This window comes from Macaca thibetana, chromosome 16 (genome assembly GCF_024542745.1).
Source record: "Macaca thibetana thibetana isolate TM-01 chromosome 16, ASM2454274v1, whole genome shotgun sequence".
Classification (NCBI taxonomy): domain Eukaryota; kingdom Metazoa; phylum Chordata; class Mammalia; order Primates; family Cercopithecidae; genus Macaca; species Macaca thibetana.
This window is the reverse complement of record NC_065593.1, coordinates 76164461-76186975: the sequence shown is the minus strand read 5'-3', so window position 1 is coordinate 76186975 and position 22515 is coordinate 76164461. Positions and strand designations below refer to the sequence as shown.

General features: G+C 40.0%; 1 protein-coding gene across 8 annotated transcripts in view; it reads left to right on the top strand.

The window, feature by feature from the left end:
- TANC2 (tetratricopeptide repeat, ankyrin repeat and coiled-coil containing 2) overlaps window positions 1–22515 on the top strand; it is a 468803-nt gene that overhangs the window by 423707 nt on the left and 22581 nt on the right. For all 8 annotated transcript variants that reach the window (XM_050764933.1, XM_050764941.1, XM_050764940.1 and 5 more), the window contains 4 exons: window positions 5357–5479; window positions 6355–6591; window positions 12745–12930; window positions 15828–15921. In XM_050764933.1, the coding sequence (XP_050620890.1) occupies window positions 5357–5479; window positions 6355–6591; window positions 12745–12930; window positions 15828–15921 (640 nt within the window). The remainder of the gene's footprint in view (window positions 1–5356; window positions 5480–6354; window positions 6592–12744; window positions 12931–15827; window positions 15922–22515) is intronic.

Here is a 22515-nt window from a genome sequence, read left to right as displayed (position 1 = left end):
CACTCTATGTGTTGTACAGCCCTATAGATTTTGCCAAATGCGTAATGTCACGTATCTGCCATTAAGTATCATACAGCATCGTTTCATTGCACTAAAATTCCTTTATCCGCCACCTATTCATTCCTCTCCTCTTACCCTCCTCAACCCCTGGGAACCACTGATCTTTTTACTGTTTCTATAGTTTTGCCTTTCCCAGAATGTCATATAGTTGGAATCACACAATGCTTAGAATGTTCAGACTGGCTCCTTTCACTTAACAATATGCATTTAAGGTTCCTACGTGTCTTTTTTGGCTTGATAGCTCATTTCTTTTTATTGCTGAATAATATTTCACTATATGGATTACTACATTTTATTTAGCCATTCATCTATTAAAGGACATCGTGGTTGCTTCCAGTTTTGGCAATTATGAATAAAGCTTCTATAAACACTAAAATACAGGTTTTCATGTGAACATAATTTTCAACTCATTTGAGTAAATGCCTTAGTAGTGCAATTACCAGATTGTATGGTAAGACTATGTTTAGCTTGTAAGACATTGCCAGACTAGTTTCCAAAGTGACTGTGCCATTTTGCATTCCCACCGGCAATGACTGATCACTAGTATTTTTGAAAAGCTTCCTAGGTAGTTCTACTGTGCACCCCAGCTAGTTGAAAAACCACTGTTCTTTTCTTTTCTTTTCCTGTGAAAAAATCACTATTCTACATCAGTAATTTAAAGATGGCAAATATAGCAAGCATGGTAGTTAAGAGATCAGACTCCAAAAGCAGACCGAGTTCAAACCCTATCTCTCTTACTTCCTAACTGTATGACTTTAAGCAAGTTGTTTAACTTTTACTTTTGGAGACAAGGTCTTACTCTGTCACCCAGGCTGGAGTATAGTGGCACAGTCACATCTCACTGCAGCCTTGAACTCCTGGACTCAAGCAGTCTTCCCACCTCAGCCTCCCAAGTAGCTAGGACTACAGGCAAACACCACTACACATGGCTAATTACTTTTATTTTTTGTAGAGATGGGAGTCTCACCACGTTGCCCAGGTTGGTCTTGAATTGCTAGTTTCAAGCCATCCTCCCTCCTTGACCTCCCAAAGTGCTGGAATTACCACCACTAATCTTACTAATCTTTAAAATGGGAATGATATTAGCCCTTACTTGGTGGTTGTGAGGATTTAATTCATTAACATATATAAGCCTCAGAAGGGGGGCTAAGATCTCTAAGGGCTACATATATATATATTTGGGGTTAAGAGTCACCAAAATGTAGGTGACTCTTACCTACATTTAATAGTTATATATATAAATGTTTTGTATGTAACAATTATAGTAGAAGTCCCTTTATGTCTTTCCCTTACCCCATTCTCCTCCCTCCCCAGAGATAACCCTTATCCTAAAGTTAGCATACATACGTCAACAGAAAGGTCTTAGACACAATTTTACTTTAAATTTAAAAGTTGGGAAAAAAGCATATAATGCTCAGTTGAATTGGTAAGAGTAGAAGAAAATGGGATTAAAAAGGACAATTCTGGAGAAGAGGGCCGAGGATAGAAAATGATTTGGAATTAAAGGTTAAGGGAGAAAGCAGCAATTGGCTGTTTTGTCTGTTTTCATCTATTGTAGTTGCTACTTTTTCAGCTAAGAATTCAGAAGTGAGGTCCTGAATCAGGTGCCAGTTACTTTTCCTTTTTTTAGTTGGTGTAATGGAAGGAACATGAACTTTTGAGTAAAGACAGATTTGGCCTCGAATTCCAGCTCCAGGAGTTGTGTGGCTTTGAGCAAATTACTCAATCTTCTCTAGATTGTTTCCTCCTATATAAAAATAGTGATAAATTCTACCTCCTAGGGCTGTTATGGAGATTAGATTACATTAGAGAAGCTAAATCTGGAAAGGCCCTGGCACAGAACCTGACACATTGTAGATCTGAAAAAATGTCAGATTTCCTGCGTTTTTTTCCTTCAACCATCATATCCATTGCTAAAAGTTTCCTCTGTTAGACTAAGGATATTTCTTAATGCTGATTTTTCTCTCTGAATTGGTTAATATAGTTTATTGTTCCTCAAAAGGTCTTGAGACCCACACATATTATAAATTAGGAGACTGAGGCCCAAATGGGGAGTCAGAGCTAAGTTTTCTGGTCTTCCAGGATCTACAGTGGAGGTGCACTCAAGAACCTAATTTGTCTGGACTCCAACCCTGAGTAACATTTAGAATTCTTCCTGAAAGATCTGAAACTGTTCTATTTCATATGTCAAAATAACAATCAGAACTACTTAGTGATGTGTTTGCTTCAGTTTTGTTTGCATGCAAACTGCATGGCCAAATGCGAGTTTGTAATTGATGTCCCTGTTTCTTGCACAAATTAAAAGAGCTTCTGAAGTAATAATGAGCAATCAGAAGCTGCCCTTACCCACCTTTCCTACTGTTTTCTGTTTACCCAGCTCTGGGTGCCTACATGGGTACTATAGTAGACAGATTCAGAACAGAGCCCAACCTCCTCAAGGCCAAAGAGAATATGGACCACGTAGAAATTAGGTAGCCATTTTTAAATAATCAAGGAGGATGAAAAGGGAAATAACCTTGCGGTGTGAGGGGTTAAAACTGGATTCTGTTTCGGCCTCCCAGCATGAGATTGTGTTTCTGGGCACCCAAAGGTCTACTCTGCTAGGATTTGACCCAGCCTTTTGGCTCATGCTCTTAGAATAGAATGGAATGAGAGGATGCATAGAAATGATTAGCACCATCCTTCCTCGTTTTATCAAGCTGTGGATTTTTTGTTGAGAATGTATAGACGCTTGCAGCCATTTTGATAAAGCCGTGTCAGAATGTCGCAAAATACATCAACTTCTTGAGGCATATTCTATAGATATATATGCGTAAGTATATAAAGATACATATATGTGGATAATTATTAAAAGTTATAAAAGTGAGGGAGAAAAAAGCCTAAAATACCTAATAATATGAAAGTATTTTAAAGCCAGTAACAGTATATGGACCTTATGTGAATCCCAATTCAAACAAACAAAATTTAGTTCCTTTTTTGAGCTAATCAAGGGAATTTGAACACTATTGGGATATTTCATATTATAGAATCCTTCTTAGTTTTAGGTATGTTTTAAAGAGTTCATATCTGTTTAGAGGCACTTACTAAAATAATTAAATACTAAGTGATAAAATATCTGTGATTTTTAAAAATAATCCCATCAAGGGAAGGGTATATGAGCAGGAGTGTAAATAATACAAGGTTGGGCATGAGTTGAAAATTACTGAAGTGAGGTGATGGGTACATCAGAGCTTTATTATACTATTCCTCTCCACTTTTGTAAATAGGTTTTAAATTTTCCATAATAAAAAATGTTTAATAAAGCAAATTTTATGTTTTTTATATGCACTTGTGTGTATTTTGCATATATATAGAAAAATGTTTTAAATAGTAAACACTAATGTGTTAACAGGAGCTACCTCTTAGGATTGAGATGGGAGGTTGAAGCTACTTTTATTTTTAATACCATATTATTTTATTTGATTTTTATTAAAAATTTGTATTATTTTTATAATTTCAAAAACTTAAATGTAGAAGTCTTTTTTTCTTCTGTGTTTTGGTGGTGGTTGTTTTTTAGTTTTTTTGAGACAAGGCCTCATGGTGTCACCCAGGCTGGAGTGCAGTAGCACAGTCACTGCTCACAACAGCCTAAACCTCCCAGGCTCAAGTGATCCTCCCACCTCAACCTCCCAAGTAGCTGGGACCACAGGCAGGCACTAGCATGCCTGGCTAATATTTTAAGTTTTTGGAGAGATGTTGTCTCCCTACATTTCCCTGGTCTCAAGCTCCTGGGCCCAAGCAATCCTCCCACCACCACCTCCCAAAATGCTAGAATTACAGATATGTACCACCACACCTGGCTGAAAATAAAATTTTTAATAGGAAAGTTTAATGATTTAATTTTTGGTTGCATCAGAATATCCCCACAGGGAGAGAAAAAGGCACCTGTGTCGGAGAAGCCTTTTAAAAACGTTCATATATCTAGCCTTCCCACAGCATTATTCACCTTTCAGCCTTTCCTCTAGTGTGAGAATTCCCTCTACAGGAAGTTTTTTCCTCACACACTTTAGAGACCCTGAACCTTCTATGGGAAGACCTTGATCACTATGACTAGAGGTCTTGTTAGATGAATTTATAACTCATAAATAACTGACATATTCCCCCTTTGTAGACGCCTCTTCCCTAGGATACCAGGTAAACACACTTTGCTGATTTTAGATATATGTAGGGATTCTAGGCAAGAACATTCTATATTTCAGGGACAAAGAAAGCAGAAGTAACTTAAGATTTCGTTGTTAATATCTTCCTGCCCTCGGAATTTCCTTCTTTACCTGATTTGATCCAGATATTGGCAGAAGAGTAAGAAGATTGTCAGAGTGCCTAACAATCGGGATATCTGAAGAACAAATTATTCTAACTTCCTTCTGGAGAAGCCCATGTGAAATGGACAAACATTAGTACATGTCGTGGGACCTGTGCCAGTGATACTAGGAGAAAATTTGTTGTAGATGGCAATCAAGCCTGTATTGCTTTTTTTTTTTTCCTGAGGATAAACATATAAAATCATTCTGGGGTATATTAGTTAAGGTGAAGAACACTAGCTGCTGTGACAAACCTGCAAAATCTCAATGACTTAACAAAGATTTATTTCTCCTTACATCACAGTACAGTTCAGATCTCTGAGCAGGCTCCTTCCGTGTAGTAGTTCTGAAATCACCTTGGGCCTCAGAATTCTCCATTGGATCTTCTACATCTGGCCTGTAATCAAAAGGAACCATTGAAAGTGTGGAGAAATACACAGGAAGTTTTGGAGCCAAGCCTGGACAAGACATACTACTTATGCCCTCATTTTATTCACCAGAATTCAGTCACATTGCCTACCTAACTATAAAGGAGGCTGGGAAATAGAGTTTTTCCAAATGTTCAGAAAGAAAATGAAATGGAAATCAGTGATCACATTGCATTATTTCTACCACAGTGTGTAATTTAATAACTTGAATTTAAGATATTTATTGAAGAAGGCTAATAAAAAAGATATGGAAAAATAAATTATATCCAGATATAACAGAAAAGAGAGGTGTTGAGTGGATGTGTTGCTAAGGGCTGCAGAGATAGAGACCGTTTAAGTTAGGAACATAGCTTGTTCCTGCAGGACTGGTCTTTGTCCCCCCACCTAGGCTTTGCTTGGCATGAACATTGTTAGAGTGGGACTCCACTCTCATTCATTAGTATCAAAAACAAAGAGGCCACAAATTCACCACTGATGCTACTTTTTTTTGCTGGGCTACTAATTTAATTGTCTGTACTTCTTATTCAGGGTTTGAGTAAAAAAGTTGGTGTATCATCCTCCATCCTCCAAGGTCTCTGGATCTCTTATAGCACAGAAGGTCTTTCCATGGCACTGGCATCTTTACGAAATCTCTACACTCCAAATATAAAGGTAAATTTATAAAGAAATTATAAATATGATAAGGAATTAACTATGAAAAAATAAAACTAGAAGGACATTAAGTAACTATTTAGTTGATCTTTGACTTGCTTAGTCTTTCATTGATCTTAGTCTTTTTTTTTTTTTTTCTTTTTGAGACGGAGTCTCGCTCTGTCACCCAGGCTGGAGTGCAGTGGCTGGATCTCAGCTCACTGCAAGCTCCGCCTCCCGGGTTTACGCCATTCTCCTGCCTCAGCCTCCCGAGTAGCTGGGACTTCAGGCGCCCACTACCTCACCCGGCTAGTTTTTTGTATTTTTTAGTAGAGATGGGGTTTCACCGTGTTAGCCAGGATGGTCTTGATCTCCTGACCTCGTGATCCGCCTGTCTCGGCCTCCCAAAGTGCTGGGATTACAGGCTTGAGCCACCGCGCCCGGCCTGATCTTAGTCTTTTATTAATAATTTAATATATTTTAAATTGTTAAATTTTATTCTATAAATTGGAGACTAGCTCCATTGTGCTCTTACCTTCTATAAACTGACTCTGACATGTGGGATCAGGTCCTGCTGGTTCCAAAGAGTAAATTGATCTCAGGTAGCCTTTGTCTTGGTGTAGGAGCTTTTCTGACCTAACGCTCACTTCATAGAGACTGTGTTCAGCACTACAGTATGGGAGGCAATTGTTCTAGCTACTATACCATTTATGTAAAGGAGATATTTTATATTATCTACCAAAGGAAAAGAAAAAGGAGCAAATGAGATTATAAAATAAAGCAATTACTAAATGCTACTAGACACTGTTGTAGAATCTTAGATGGTTTAATAAAAGACAACTAAAAAGATGTGACTCCTGTTTGTCTAATTATTAGTTGTGTTTGTTTATTTCTAGGTCAGCCGACTGCTGATTTTAGGAGGTGCCAATATTAATTACCGGACAGAGGTTTTAAATAATGCTCCAATTCTTTGTGTTCAGTCCCATCTTGGTTACACAGAAATGGTAGCCCTGCTGCTGGAGTTCGGCGCCAACGTGGATGCCTCTTCTGAAAGTGGCCTGACTCCGCTGGGATATGCTGCAGCAGCAGGGTACCTGAGCATTGTGGTGCTGCTGTGCAAGAAACGGGCCAAGGTACTGGCTGCCCAGCTCTGCTGCTTTTCTTCCCTTTTTCTTTCTTTTCGATGCATACTCTTTCTTATCTCCAGTGTTACCTCATGAGTCTGGGTAGAGTATATCAAACCGTGATGGAGAGCAGATCAGAGAGAGTGCTGGTTCTGCATATGTTCAGGGCCACTGCCATCCATCCTGCAGGAGCACACAGTTCTAAACCCTTTGAGAGGTACTTGGGAAACTGCATTTGTCAGTAACCACAAAAGATTTCTACCTAACAACCCAGAAATGATCCACTAAGCTCAGAAGAAGCCTCTTTTTAACAGAGAGAGGAAGAAGAAGTGAGGGAGCAACTGCGGGCTCTAAGCCTTTCATGTGTAGAGAAGAAAACTTAACCATGGAGATGAGAACAGGATCAGACACCTTCATCCTGTCCTTGAAGACCACCACTCTAGAGAAACAGGGAGAAGATGATTCTCCCTGTTTATACCCAGACTGACCAAGGGCACCTCGAAGTGCTTCTGTTAGTACTCATCAGTTCTCTGAAAACATTTCCAAAATATGTTTGCTTTATGTATAAAAACTTGATTTCACAATATTGGTGAAAAGAAAAATGCTGGTCTCACAAATGTAGGCGTCTGGGAAAAAAATCTTGGCCTCATTGTATTTTGTTTCAGTCCTGAAAACAAACTGAGGACTTTGGTGGTTTCATAGTGAAATATAAGTCGTAGTATGACTTCATTCTGAGGTGTCCAGTGCTGTTACCAGGGGAAAAAGTGGGACTCCTCCACTCCTTTGGGAACTGAGACAAAGGCCTCTCAGTGACATCTCAGAGCCTTAGAAGTTTACCCTAGCACAGTGATTGCCCACCTATGACATCCCATTCATTTGAATGGACACTTCTAGAAACAGTGATAACTGGGCCTCATTACCATTTTAGTTTTCTTTTTAGAGACAAAGTCTTGCTCTATTGCCTAGGCCAGAGTGCAGTGGCTTGATTGTAGCTCACTGCAGTCTTCAGCCTCCCCAATAGCCAGGAGTACAGGTACGCACCACCACACTCAGCTGTATTTTTTTCCTATTTTGTAGAGACAAGGTCTTGCTATATTGCCCAGAGGTTTGCTGAAATTCTTTAGATCAAGAGATCCTCGTTGCCAGGCGCGGTGGCTCAAGCCTGTAATCCCAGCACTTTGGGAGGCCGAGGTGGGCGGATCACGAGGTCAGGAGATCGAGACCATCCTGGCTAACACGGTGAAACCCCATCTCTACCAAAAAATACAAAAAACTAGCCGGGCGAGGTGGCGGGCGCCTGTAGTCCCAGCTACTCGGGAGAATGGTGTAAACCCAGGAGGTGGAGCTTGCAGTGAGCCGAGATCACGCCACTGCACTCCAGCCTGGGCAACAGAGGGAGATTCCGACTCAAAAAAAAAAGAGAGCCTCCCACTGTGGTCTCCCAAAGTGCTAGGATTTCAAGCATGAGCCACGGCACCCAGCCCTTCTTACTGTTGCTGTCACTTCATGTTCTGATCTCAGCTGGGTCTTTCCTGCTGCTCAGCCCTTACACTTCCAAGCCATCCTTTTCTTCATCTTTCATTGTTTTCCCCAGAGCAGAAATGTAACTCATATGTACTTCTTTCAAGATCCTATCATGCCTCTTCTGCCCTTCATCACTGTGATCAAGCTCATCTCAAGGGGCCTATATCTCAAAACTCTTATCAGTTCTTACCTACACTCACGTCTACTTTGCCTTAGAGAAGGAAGTACTTACCTTCTCTTCCAGAGCAGTTGTCTCCACCTCTGCACTCTTAACCCACGATGTTGCTCATTCTCTCATGTTGTTTCATTCTTTTTCTAAATGCACAGTACCTTTTTTCTCAGTTTCTACAAACCTATGAATGTAGAAACCTATGTAACCTAAAAAGGAAATTCCTCTCCCTTACTAACCAGGAGCAACATCCCATCTCTTCCCTTTCACCTCTCCCAAACCTGTCCTAAGAGTCCTCTATACTGGCTACATTCACCTCATTACTCCTTAACCACTTGCATTCTGGCTTCCATGAATGAGAGGGGAGGCAACTCATTAAAATGATAAGCTTTAGGATCAAACACAACTGGGTCAAATCCTGTGTCCATACTTAATTTATATGAGGGCTTGAACAAGTCACTTAACCTCTCTCAATCGCACTTTTCATCTATTAAAAGGGTGTTAAAAGAGTCAGTGTAAGCATTGAAAGAGATAAAGCCTTTTTTTAAAAGAGGTGGTAAAGTGTCTTTTAATCTTACATAGTGCCGAATAGATAGTATCTGTAAACAAGAAAATAACCCAGCCTCCCTACATTCTACCAGGCTACTCTTTTAAAAGTCACTAATGACTGCTAGTCACCAAATAAAGCAGCTTTGTCTCATCTCTCACCTCTCTGAGCCCCTCCATAGTATTAGCAATTGTAAACTTTTTTTGGAGGTGGGGGACAGAGCCTGGCTCTGTCACCTAGGCTGGAGTGCAGTGGCACATTCTTGACTCACTGCAGCCTCTGCCTCCTGGGTTCAAACAATTCTCCTGCCTCAGCCTCCCAAGTAGCTGGGATTACAGGCGCACACTACCACGCCTGGCTAATTTTTGTATTTTTAGTAGAGATGGGGTTTCACCATGTTGGCCAGGCTGGTCTTGAACTCCTGACCTCAGGTGATACGCCCACCTTGGCCCCCCAAAGTGCTGAGATTACAGGCGTGAGCTCCCATGCCCGGCCAATAGTAAACTTTTAATGTCATTTCCCACTTCTCTGGCTGCCCCTCTCCTTCTTCTGATAGGACTGTTCACTAGGATCCTCTGGTCTTCCTTCCATCCTCATACTCGCTATGACTTCAGCATTAAAGTTATAGACCTTGGCGTCAAATCTGACTGGGTTCTAGTTCTCCTGCCTACACTTTGGTGACTCTTAACCCCAAATTGCTAATTTCTGAAAATGTTTTTGAGCTGTAGTTTCACATTTGTAACTGCTTCCTTGTCAGGCATGTTCAGATCCCTGACCAGTTCCTCAGATCCAGCTTTCTAAAATCACTCATCATCTTTACCTTCCTGTTTTCTGGATTTTCAAAGTCTGCTAATGTAGCCTCCATTTTTCTCAGAACTAGGGAGTCATTGACATCTTTCTCTCCTTTGCCCTTCCTAATTCATTTAGTGGCCAGCTCTTTTCAATGTTATCCTCAAAAGAGCTTGAGAAGCTACTCCTTGGTCTCTACCCCAACTGCCACTATCCTCCTGAATTATTCTTAGAGTCTTCTTGTGTAACAAACCCCTTTTTCAGATTCTCATCTCATCTGTTACACACCATCCCCTTAGCTTTTGTAGAGCTTTTATTTTAAAGTAATTTTAGACTTTCAAAGATACTGCAAAAATAGTGCAGAGACCCAATACAAAGAAATGATACACATTTGAGGAGATGGGTATGCTAGTTACCCTAGTTTGATAATTACACCTTGCATACATGTATCAAAATATCACACTGTACCCCATAAATATGTACAGTTATTATGTGTCATTTTAAAATAATAAAAGCAAATAAAATAATTCTCTTGTAGACAAAAGAAAAAAAAATGCATCGAGTTTCTGTATATCCTCCGTTCAGCTTCTCCTAATGTTAACAGCCTAAGTAATTGTTGTCTAATTATCAAAACCAGGAAATTAATTTGGTGATAATACTATTAACTAATCTGCAGACCTTACTGAAATTTGTCCAGCTGTCCCACTGATACCTTTTCTGCGTTAGAGAATCCAGGTCGGGATCCCACATTACATTTAGTGTTGTGCCTCCGTAGTCTCCTCCAACCTGTGAGAGTTTCTCAGTCTTTGTTCATCTTTTATGAGCTTGACAGTTTTGAAGAATACCAGCCAGTTGTTCTGTAGAATGTTTTTCAATTTTAGTTTGTCTGACGTTTTCTCACTGTGAGATTGAGTGTACGTATTTTTGGCAAGAATACCACATAAGCAGTGCTGTACCCTTATGAAAATGCAGCACTTGAAGTCCCTGCTGTTGATAGGTCTTATTACAGGTGGTGGTAACCTCAGGCACTTGGCGAAGGTAGTGTCTTCCAGGTTTCTCAGCTCTGAAGTTTCTGTTTTTCCTTTTGTAATTAAGAAATATCTTTTAGGGTTTTGCTTTTGAGACTAGAAAGATAGACATCCTGGTTCTCGTCATACTTTTATCCACTAATATTAGGATCCATCAGTGATTCTTAGTGCAATAATTATTATTTTTTAATTTTTTTTTTTTTAGAGGAGTTTCACTCATGTTGCCCAGGCTGGAGTGCAGTGGCACGATCTCTGCTCACTGCAATCTCCGCCTCCCAGGTTCAAGCGATTCTCCTGCCTCACCCTCCAGAGTAGCCGGGATTATAGGCACCTGCCACCACACCCAGCTAATTTTTGTATTTTTTAGTAGAGATGGAGTTTCACCGTGTTGGCCAGGCTGGTCTGGAACTTGTGACCTCAGGTGATCTACCCACCTCAGCCTCTCAAAGTGCTGGGATTACAGGCGTGAGCCACCATGCCCAGCCACTGCAATAATTATTACTTTGGTGTTTGCCTAACAGTGATTTTCTACTTCCATCATTCCCTCAGCATTTATTAATTGAAATTTTACTGTAAGGAAAAGCGATCTCTTATCCCCCATGTATTTATTCAAATATTTATTGATATTACTATGAAGTCATGGATATTTATTTTATTCTATAGTCTGAAGTCCATTACTGTTATTATTCATTTCGTTGTTCACGTTGCCCCAGATTTGGCCATTGGGAACTCCTTCAAACTGATTCCTGTGTCCTTTCAACTTTTGAGCACTTTCTAACTTTCTGACACCACAAGATGTTCTAGTCTCATCTCTTACCCCAGTCCTGGAATCAACCATTTCTCCAAGGAGCCATGGTTTCTTTTATCCATTCGCTTAGTTTTTGAAAATACAGTTCTGAACATGAAAACACTCAATGACTCCACTACCTACTGGTTAAAATTCAGACCACTTAGCCTGGCATTCAGAAATATCCATGCTCTGTCCCAAAAGACCTTTTCAGCCTTAGAGTTTAAACTTCCCTTTCATTTGCCCTACTCTTACAAAAACTAGAATACATTAATCATTTTCCATCTCAGCCAGTCAAGATAGACCTTTCTGTCTGAATCTGTTCCTGATTCTAGTCAGGAATTAATCTTTCCTTCCTCTGAAATGTTATTGCACTTTTACTTTCCTTTAGATTTATTGTATGCTCCTTTGTTGGACAGGCTCTTGTCACTCTCCTTGTTGGAGAGTCCTTGAGAGCAGAACCTATATATTACTGTCTTATTCACCTAAGTGCTACTTTACACACACTCTGTATTCAGTAAATATTCACTATGTGGATGGCTGGGTGGAACTGAAGTCAGTAGGAAAGCCAGAAACAGAACTTATGTTTTCAACTGATCTAACTACCACAGGACAAGTACCACCTACCTACCAGAAAAGGCTACTCATCTAATGAAAGGACACTCATCTGCTGAAACGAAGGCCCTTCTGGTAAATCGATCTTGATCAGGGTCTTCTTTCAGCCTAAACTTGTAACCAACACTGAAATTATAAAGACTGCCATTGATGCAATAAGCTGGAAGTGCCTCTAGCCATTTGGGGCAGATCTTTGAGAGTCTTCCCTCCTACTGGAAGAGAGAAGCAGACTTTGCCAAAGTTTGGTGGTCAAATGATTCATGATATGAGATGTTTTGCTTCTTTGGAAGGCCAAAAAATTGTAGCTTCATGTTTTTCTTCCCTTTTTTGATTTCAAAGAGAATTTTTTTTATGTCAGCAGAGCTACCAGTTTCTCAAAAGAACAATTTGAGGAGACAAAGAAGAATTTACCTCAGGAAGACAAAGCTCAAGCTGAGAGTTTTGGTTTTTGTTTTTCTTTGAATGCGAAAACAAAAGTCTGACTTTTCTGAGGAAAAGAAGTTCTTCCCAGAGGGACATTTAGCATAGTTGTAGCTCAGTAATAATCTAGGCTGAGCAGAGTCTCCTGAATTTGCTGAGATTGGTTCCAGGAGTGGAAAGGATGACTCTTAGTAATCTAGACTTGTGCAGTGGTGGTTGTGACTAGATTGCGAGTTCAGCCACAAGTCTGTGTTCACACAGATGTCCTGTCCTCTCCTCTTAGGTGGATCATTTGGATAAGAACGGGCAGTGTGCTCTGGTTCATGCTGCACTCCGAGGTCATCTGGAGGTTGTCAAGTTTTTGATTCAGTGTGACTGGACAATGGCCGGCCAGCAGCAAGGAGTATTTAAGAAGAGCCATGCTATCCAACAGGCCCTCATTGCTGCAGCCAGCATGGGTTATACTGAGGTAAGAAGTAGACAGTAGGATTGTTTTTTCAAGCTATGTATTGAAGGACCTAGGAAACCAGGAGAAAAGATCGCATGAAGACAAAATTGCCAACCAAATTAATGTGAATTCGTGATCGCTGCTCTAAATAATAAGGAGATTAAACTCCATGAAGCACTTTACTCAAATGCCAAGGTCTCTCAAATTATAGGTATAGAAAGGCATGCGTTGGAAAGGACCATGGAAATGATCTAATTCTTCTCCATGTTTTCCTCCCTGTTTAACAGACAGTGGCACCAAGGCTCAAAGAGGTGAATTATTGAGGTGTAGTCACATGGTTAGATAATGTGGCACAGGAACAGCATAACATTTAGAATCATAGAAGGACCATATTTGAGTCCCAGCCTCGCCACTCGTTAACTCTAGACCTTGAACAATTTACCTAATCTCTTAGAAGTTTAGTTTCCCATCAGCAAAGTGAAACTAATAAACTCCTTTATACAAGGCTATTGTAAGGGATGCTTGGTAAACTGTTAAACATTATACATTTTATTTATTAATGATAGGAACAATAATAGTGGCAAATGTAGGGAATTGGTAGTGTGCTAGGAAATGTTTAACAACCAACCCTGAGGAGGGGTGTGGGGTGGAACAGGGGTGTGTGTTTGTGTGTGTGTACATACGTTTATTATAAATTTTACTGATAAAATGTGTTCCCATGGAATGCTGCACAGCCATAAAAAGAACAAAATCATGTCCTTTGCAGCAACATGGATGCAACTGAAGGCCAATATCCTAAGGAGATTAACACAGGAGCAGAAAACCAAATACCACATGTTCTCATTGAAAGTGGGAGCTAAACATAGAGTACTCATGGACATAAAGAGGCAACAGTAGACACTGGGGACTACTGGGAGGGGAGAGGAAGGGGAAAGGGTTGAAAAACTGTTGAGTATTATGCTCACTACCTGGGTGATGGGATGATTTGTGTCCCAAACCTCGGCATCATCCATTACACCCATGAAACAAACCTGTACATTCACTGCCCTTGAATCTACAATAAAAGTTGAAATAATTTTTTTTAAAAAAAGAGGCCGGACGCGGTGGCTCTTGCCTGTAATCCCAGCACTTTGGGAGGCCAAGGCGAGGGATCACCTGAGGTCAGGAGTTTGAGACCAGCCTGGCCAACATAGTAAAACCCTGTCTGTACTAACAACGCAAAAATTAGTTGGGCATGGTGGTGTAGGCATCTGTAATCCCAGCTGCTTTGGAGGCTGAGACAGGAGAATTGCCTGAACCCGGGAGGCGGAGGTTGCAATGAGCTGAGATCATGCTATTGCACTCCAGCCTGGGCGACAGGAGTGAAACTCCATCTCAAAAGAAGCAAACAAAAAGAGTATGTTGCACACAACTTACAAATAATAATGAACTATATAGTACTCTTAATTGAATGCTTTTGTTGATTTTTGCCAAATTTGTAGCTAACCTATGGTTGTAACTTATAACCAAAGTTTGACAAATGGAGCTGCATCCCAATTTGCTCTTTTCTCAATGACTCTATTGCCATTAAATCTGATATGTGATCTACTGTTAAACTACTTCTCATCCATACACAAACTATATTCATTAAACTGAAACCTCTTTCAGCTTTAGCACTAAATGAAGCCCTGATTTATAATGTTTGCCAGTTTCGAGGGTGTAAATACTCTCATCATGGCCAATTTCAAGCTACCAATGTGACATCACTGAAACAAAGGTGGGAGGAGATGCCCAGCAGCACATTGTTATGTAATATTCCCACCGTGCAGACATGCACAATCAATATAAATAACTTCAACAGCACAGATAATAGTAAAATATAGTTAAATCATAGGAAGTTGCAAGATATGAGTATTCTTTAACCTTTGTTTTTAATGTTAGTTTATTTAATTGCTATTTGATTTCTAATAAACAACTGGCTTTCAGAATTTCTGAGAATTTAACAGTCAGCTTTCATGGGCCAGTACAAGCATGGGATAATCAGCAAAACAGCTACCGTATCAACTGCGCTGACATGTCACCAAGGGAGTGTTAAGTAATATTAAAATTTGTATCACCTATGGGAGGTTTTTTAACCCTGTACAGTCAAATTCTCAGAAACAGAACTGTCCCTTTTCGGTGTGTTTAGAGATTATTCTCCCTTTACTAGTTCCAGAACAGTCCTTATACATCTGAGAGGAAAAAGGAAGATAATCACTTTACTCTGAGGAAATACAGGGCCAGGTGCAGTGGCTCACACCTGTAATCCCAGCACTTCACCTCAAGGCAGGAGAATCACTTGAGGCCAAGAGTTCAAGACCACCCTGGGCAACATAGCAAGACCCCCCTATCTCTGCCCAAAAAAAAAAAAACTTTTTTAATTAGCCAGATGTGGTGGTGTATGCCTGTAGTCCCAGCTAATCCGGAGGCTGAAGTGCAAAGATTGCTTGAACCTGGGAGGTCAAGACTGCAGTGAGCCATGAACACATTACTGCACTCCAGCCTGGGTGACAGAATGAGACCCTGTCTCAAAAAAAAAAAAAAAAAGAGAAAGAAAAACAGGCCATCAGTTTTCTCATATTTATTTTCTATGGCTTTTTTATAGGGAGGAGGAAGGATTGCTTCTTTAACTTAAATATTAAGAATATGTAACTTTTAAAAAATCACATGCTATATAAGTGAATTGTATTCTAGAGAAATGTGTAAACTGTACCTAATAGGACAGATGCACATCATGGAAGCTGTGGGTTTCTTTATTAGGACAATCAGTTCTGATTCCTTTTGTGTGCATGAGATTTAGTGATACTTGGATCATCCAAGCATCTTCCAAACCTCACAGGCTAGTGTCAGTAGCATAATTTTCCACCTGAAATTTGAGCTGACACAACTTCTTGTTTCAGATTGTCTCCTACCTACTTGATCTTCCAGAAAAAGATGAAGAGGAAGTAGAGCGAGCACAGATCAACAGCTTCGACAGTCTCTGGGGAGAGACAGGTACCTCTCATGAACATTGCCCTCAAGAATGTGTTGTGTTTGTGTGGACTCTCATATGTCGCCCCCTTATTTTTTCCCTGGCATACATTTGGCATTCCTCTGTCTCAGGCTTTTGTATTGGAGACTGATTCAGCCAAACTAAACAGCAATTTTCCTCTTTCAGTCCTCTTTCCTTGTGGATTCTCCATACTGTTTGCACCAGAGTCTTCTTTCAAACAAAACTTTTTCCCTCTCTTGTTTCCAAATATTTTTAAAAGACTGAAAGTTACCTTACAATGTGCCAAACCAGAGCAGAAAATAATTGTGGCCTCTCTCCTTTTTATGTGATCCTTGTAGTAGTTAGGAATAAATATTTCTCCCATCAAAATAACTCCTCTTGCATTTGTTAACCAGGATGTTAAATTTTCATCCACACCTCTGGCTTAACCAAATGTTACTGTGGTACCATGGTATATGATACAATTAATCTAATATATTGTGAGTGAAGTTGCTATCTGGATGCACAGTGAGGGCCCAGCCTCATGCAATTCCTGTTGGTGTGGAGCAAATCAGTTTCTGTATCGTTTGGTACTTACGATGCAAACAGAAGCCTCTTCCTTGTGGCTTTTGCAGGACATGATTGTTGGCTTCCCTGCAAGTCTATGAACTGCAGCATCTGGAGAAACATTAGTAACCTTCGATGTATTTTTATGAAACCAGGGCAATGAAAACTGTAGAGTAACCACAGATATGTGTCATATTTTCCAGGAAAAGTAGACCAATACTGAGATGGCCAATTTAGGGAGAATATTTTACAATGCATACAAGAAGGATATGCATTTGGGTTAGGATAAGAGTGTTATTAAAAATAAGAGGTTCTTGAACTCATTTAAATTTATGAAGACCTATTGTGGCATTTCTTCTCGTGACAAAGTCTTACACACATTTCCTGACTTGTTTAACATCATGTGGAATGGTCCAAAACTCAGGAATTTGCTTCTCGAATAATCCCTCCTTTTGTAAGATCCAAAGGGAGCAGATGCCTGGCAGCTGCAGCTTAAGAGTCCATGACAGATTAAAGGAAAGTATACAGCTGGAAACAGCTGCTGTCTCTGGAGCCCCACCCTGAGGGAAGCCAGAGGACAGACCGAGGGGAAGGAACTGGGCAGGACATCAACCACTCTGGAGTAAGCATATGTGTGTGACCTAGAGCTGCAGGAGGGACATGTTGGTGTGCTTCTATCAGCACAGCCTTCCCCCAACACAGTGTTGCCACATCTCCAGCAGACCCTTTGTTGCCAAGGGCATGGCGGTGTAACCATTGACAGCAGCAGAAAGAGTCATGTCCCCATGGTGATAATGAATAGAAATTACAAGACTAATAGTCATAGCGACGAATATCAAACACATTCTAATGGTGTACTTGAAAGAAATCCTTAAAAATGTTCAAGAAGGGCATGAATTAAATGGAGGACTTATTTTTATTGACATGAATTTCTTATTTTAGAATAAAATTTTATGGCCTCAGGATTTTTAAAATATTTCATACCTTAAAGTATACAATAAATGTTTACAGTGAATTTTGTACATATGTACCATATCTCAAGATTTTTTTTTTTTTTTTTTTGGTGTGACGGAGTCTCGCTCTGTTACCCAGGCTGGAGTGCAGTGGCACGATCTCGGCTCACTGCAAGCTCCGCCTCCTGGGTTCACGCCATTCTCCTGCCTCAGCCTCCTGAGTAGCTGGGACTACAGGCGCCCACTACCATGCCTGGCTAATTTTTTTTGTATTTTTAGTAGAGACGGGGTTTCACCGTGTTAGCCAGGATGGTCTCGATCTCCTGACCTTGTGATCTGCCCATCTCGGCCTCCCAAAGTGCTGGGATTACAGGCATGAGCCACCGCGCCCGGCCTCAAGATTTTAAAAAATCAAAACTTTATGTCAGTTTGCTTATAATCAGAACTGTGTTATGTTTGATTTATGCATATATACAATATAATATTATAAACATAAAGAGCTACTTAAACATGAGTTAAGTTGAAATTTATTTGTAATATGATTTTTTTTTTTCTTTTTTTTGAAACGGAGTCTCACAGTGTCCCCCAAGCTGGAGTGCAGTGGCACAATCTCAGCTCACTGCAACCTCTGCCTCCTGGGTTCAAGTGATTCTCCTGCTTCAGCCTCCCGAGTAGCTGGAATTACAGGCATGCACCGCCACACCTGGCTAATTTTTTTTTTCTTTTGTATTTTTAGTAAAGTTTTTTTTGTATTTCGCCATGTTGGCCAGGCTGGTCTCAAACCCCTGACCTCAGGTGATCTCTCGATCTCAGCCTCCCAAAGTGCTAGGATTACAGGCGTTGAGTCACTGCGCCTGGCTGTAATACAATTTCTATATCTATGAAAAATTATTTTATTTCAGAAAAAATTCTGGAAAATAATGTTTATTATGTGACAGTGACCCTACAGCTCATCACTAGTATAGAACGGACTTTGATGCACTTTTCTATCTACAGTGATGTTTATTAAACATACATGTGCCTTTCTAACTTACAGCACATGATCATTTAAATTTTTTAGTGACCTATTAAATTATGATGCCATAGTTTTTTGTCCCATGACAAAATCTTATACGTATTTTTGCATTTTTATGTGTGGTTTGTGGTCTGTGACCCAAAGCTAGTTGGTGGGGGCTTATATCTGCAACCAGGACCTAAGTGACGATTTTTAACCTAAGGAAAATACAATGGCCATGATGTTTCCTATAATATGTATCACTTACTCTATCAAATCTAAGATACCATTAACTTTAAGAAAGTATATATCCAGTATTTTGTGCCACTACAAAAACAAACAACTTCTGTCAACTATACTGACACGACACAATTCTTTATTATCACATTAATTATAAGATGCATTCCAATTTCAGAGATGTTAAAATGTAGAGGGAGAAAGTGAATCTTAGAATATTAATTGGGGTGTGATTTTTAGACATCAAGATTTTCTGTAGGCAGATCACTAGAGCCTCCTGGTGGCTTTCATCCTCCATTTGTAGCCTCTTTCTCTTTCCAGATGTTACAACCAGCTTTCCATCTGCTGACCCCCTCCCATCCCATAGAGTTTTCACAGACTTCTTATGGAACACCACAGAAGAAAAGCAAACAAGGTGACAAGACTGTTCACCACACCTTCCTCTCCCTTATGTTGTGGGCACAGACCAGGACCAGCACTGAGAGCTTCTAGCAACTCTGGAGGCCAACCCTGGAAATATATGGCCCCAAAAAGAAACCAGAGTTTACAAAATAAACTTACTAGATTCCTTTAATTCCTGCCCTCATCATCTTTTGCCTAGATTATTTCAGCTACCTCCTAATTGAGCTTCTGCCTCTAGCCTCACCCTGTTGTGATAGATCTCTCAGACTTCAGCCAAAGTGATCTTTTTAGGCCATAGTCTGTTTGGGTCACTTTCCTGCTTACTGACCTTCATTTACTACTTGTAGGATTAAGTCATTTAATGTAGCATAAAAAGACCAGTAATTATCTCCAGCCTCATATATTGCCTGTCTTCTCCAGTAATTCCAGTAACAGTAAGCATGCTGTTTTCCCCTCACTGCCTTTATTCATGCTCTCCCTTGGCCCACCCCACACCTTCCATCCCTGTAAATCTCCTGTTCATCTTTCAGCATCTAGCTCACATTATCATCTCTACCTGGAGGCCATCTCAGAAACCTCTTCCTCTGTTCCTTCCCTCATACCAAGGACATATCTCCATTATATATATCACACTCTATATTAACATATTCATCTGTTTCCTTAACCATGAGTTCTTTGACAGCAGAGACAGTATCTGACAAATAGCTCAATAAATGTTTTATTAATGGTATTTTGGATAGCAGTGATCAGTTTATTTCTCCCCAGCCACTTCCCCCTCCTCCCCCACCCCTTGATCTTACACGACCTGTCTGTGCTGGACTCTTCCAAGGTTGAAAGTAGATGAAAGAATCATTTGCATCTCTGCATTCTCTTTGCTGTCAGCATCCCATCCAAGCAGACTCTGGCTGTTTCCCCAACTCTGAGCTACATCCTGTCTGCCTCTTCCAACTCCTTAGATGTTTCCCTTTGAAAAAAGACCATTTCTGTCAGATCATCTTGTCAGATGCTGACAAGCTAGGGAACAAATTCTGTTACTGCTCTTTTAGGAAGAAAGTTGGCTCCTAACTGCTCTGTTTGCAGTTTAGTGTTTTATAGAATTGGCTTTACCTTCATCTCCTTTCTTTTAGAAAGTTTTAACAGTTTTTGATAAATCTCATATAAAATCCAGCCATACAACTCCTTACTCTTGGATTTTGAAAAGCCCAGATTCCATTTTACATAGTTGTGGTGTTCTGAGATGAAATTGGCCAGCTGTGTTAATAACCATGTCCAGCTATCAGCTGAAGGTTGCTGCCAAATGACATCATAACCTAAACAACAGAGATGATACAACAAAGAAAAAGGCCAAATGGAACATTCCCTCACATATAAATATGTTATCCAGTGGGGAGAAATGGGGCATCCAGAGCAATAGAATTATCAGACTGGACAGTGTGGCTTTCCAGATGGGCACTGGTTGTGAATATTCAGATGTGTTCTGTGAACTGGCATCATTAGTGAGAGGCTTGATTCTGAAATACTGTCTATATTTTCTCTAGGATGCTGTAAGTTCTTTCATGAAAAATAATGTATTTGGCCCCTTCACATACAGAGGTTTGCTGCAACCTTATCAACCTAGCAACTACTTTAAATGGGTTCAGAATGTGGGTTAGAAATTTTCCAAATGGTTTGTTTTATGCACCAAGATAATTCTTATGATTCCTAATAAGTGTCTATCCAGTCAAATTATTAAACTACTCTTGTGTTCTGACCCATATATAGAATTCACAATTTGTTTTCTAACCTATTAGAAATATGAACTTGAGAAAGAGGGAACATAGGCCCGGCGCGGTGGCTCAAGCCTGTAATCCCAGCACTTTGGGAGGCTGAGACGGGCGGATCGCGAGGTCAGGAGATCGAGACCATCCTGGCGAACACGGTGAAACCCCGTCTCTACTAAAAAGTACAAAAAACTAGCCGGGTGAGGTGGCAGGCGCCTGAAGTCCCAGCTACTCGGGAGGCTGAGGCAGGAGAATGGCGTGAACCCGGGAGGCGGAGCTTGCAGTGAGCTGAGATCCAGCCACTGCACTCCAGCCTGGGCGACAGAGCGAGACTCTGTCTCAAAAAAAAAAAAAAAACAAAGAAAGAGGGAACATAGCTTATATTTAAAAAACAAGAAATGAAACTTCTTTATCCAGTAGATAGTTATAGCCATTAACACCTGAGCTCATCCACTCAGGGTTGGAAATGACCCCTCACCTCAGATAGGACCAAACCACTGCCCTCCTGTAAGGAACTGAAAAGAAATGTCAATGTCAGGAGTTCCAAACTAAAATTGAAAATACACGTAAGACAAGCCATAGATAGAACTGGTTGAAGAGTGCGTGTATCTTCTAAAATTACCACATTTTACTTCATAAGTCGTTTTTGTCCTTGCAGAAGGAAGGAAAATGTTACTTGAAGGTTTATATTTGTGGAAATTACAGGTAGTTTTCATTTTGCATATGACTCAGTAGTGGATAAATTTGGCCAAGTCCAGAGACAAAATGCCATAATTTGCACTTAAGTGGAAACGAATGCAAATGTCCATTTGATATAAATTTTATTTGCTTCTCTGAATACATTTTAAAGTTTGCAAACTGCAGTATCTGTGCCTGCCAAATATTATTTTCTGGTTTGTTACTGGAGTAGGAGGCCATAACAAAAGAAGGACCTGCTGACTACTACATCAATTTTTTAAGTCAATTTGGAAAAAAAAAAATCTTTATCCTCTTTATTTAAAATGAAGTATAACTCCTACATGTTCTAACAGTGTTTCCATCCTCCATACCCCTCATTTTTCAAAACAATAGACTTGTGCACCTGAGATTCCACGGTTAAATGAAACAAATACATATTTGTTAAAAGATAGACTTCATATCTCCAAACTCCTCTTTCTGCTGTTGAAATGATACTCTGAGGGCCAAACAGGCATTCATAAAATCTTTTGGATAGCGGCACAAGAAGAATGTTTCTGTTTTTTCCCAATATGTCTCTTAAACTCACTGTAGCTATTTTTACATGTGACTTCATTATTTTATATTCAGAAGAAAATAGTCTTTGTCATACCTCTTCTCTCATCTTTAAGACTGCTACCTTGAATCATTCTAATCCTTATATAAAAAATGATTGCAAATGTACCAGAAACGTCTGTATCAACTAATGAAGAAAAAGAATGAAAACTGGCCCAAGACTTTGGACTGCAATTCCTAACTTTGGTTCTCTAGGATTAAGAGCCCAGGGTAGAGCTTGGCTGGGGGTAGTTCCCAAGTAATTCTAAAAAAAAAAAAAAAAAACTTTATCTCTGCAAAGATCTTGTCTTTAGATTCCACCCACACGTAGACTAACAAAGTTTGTAGCTAGGAAGAGGTACCAAATGAGAGGTAGACCAAAGCAGAGAAGACAGTCTAGTCAGGGAAAATGAAACCAAGTGAGTTTGATTAAAG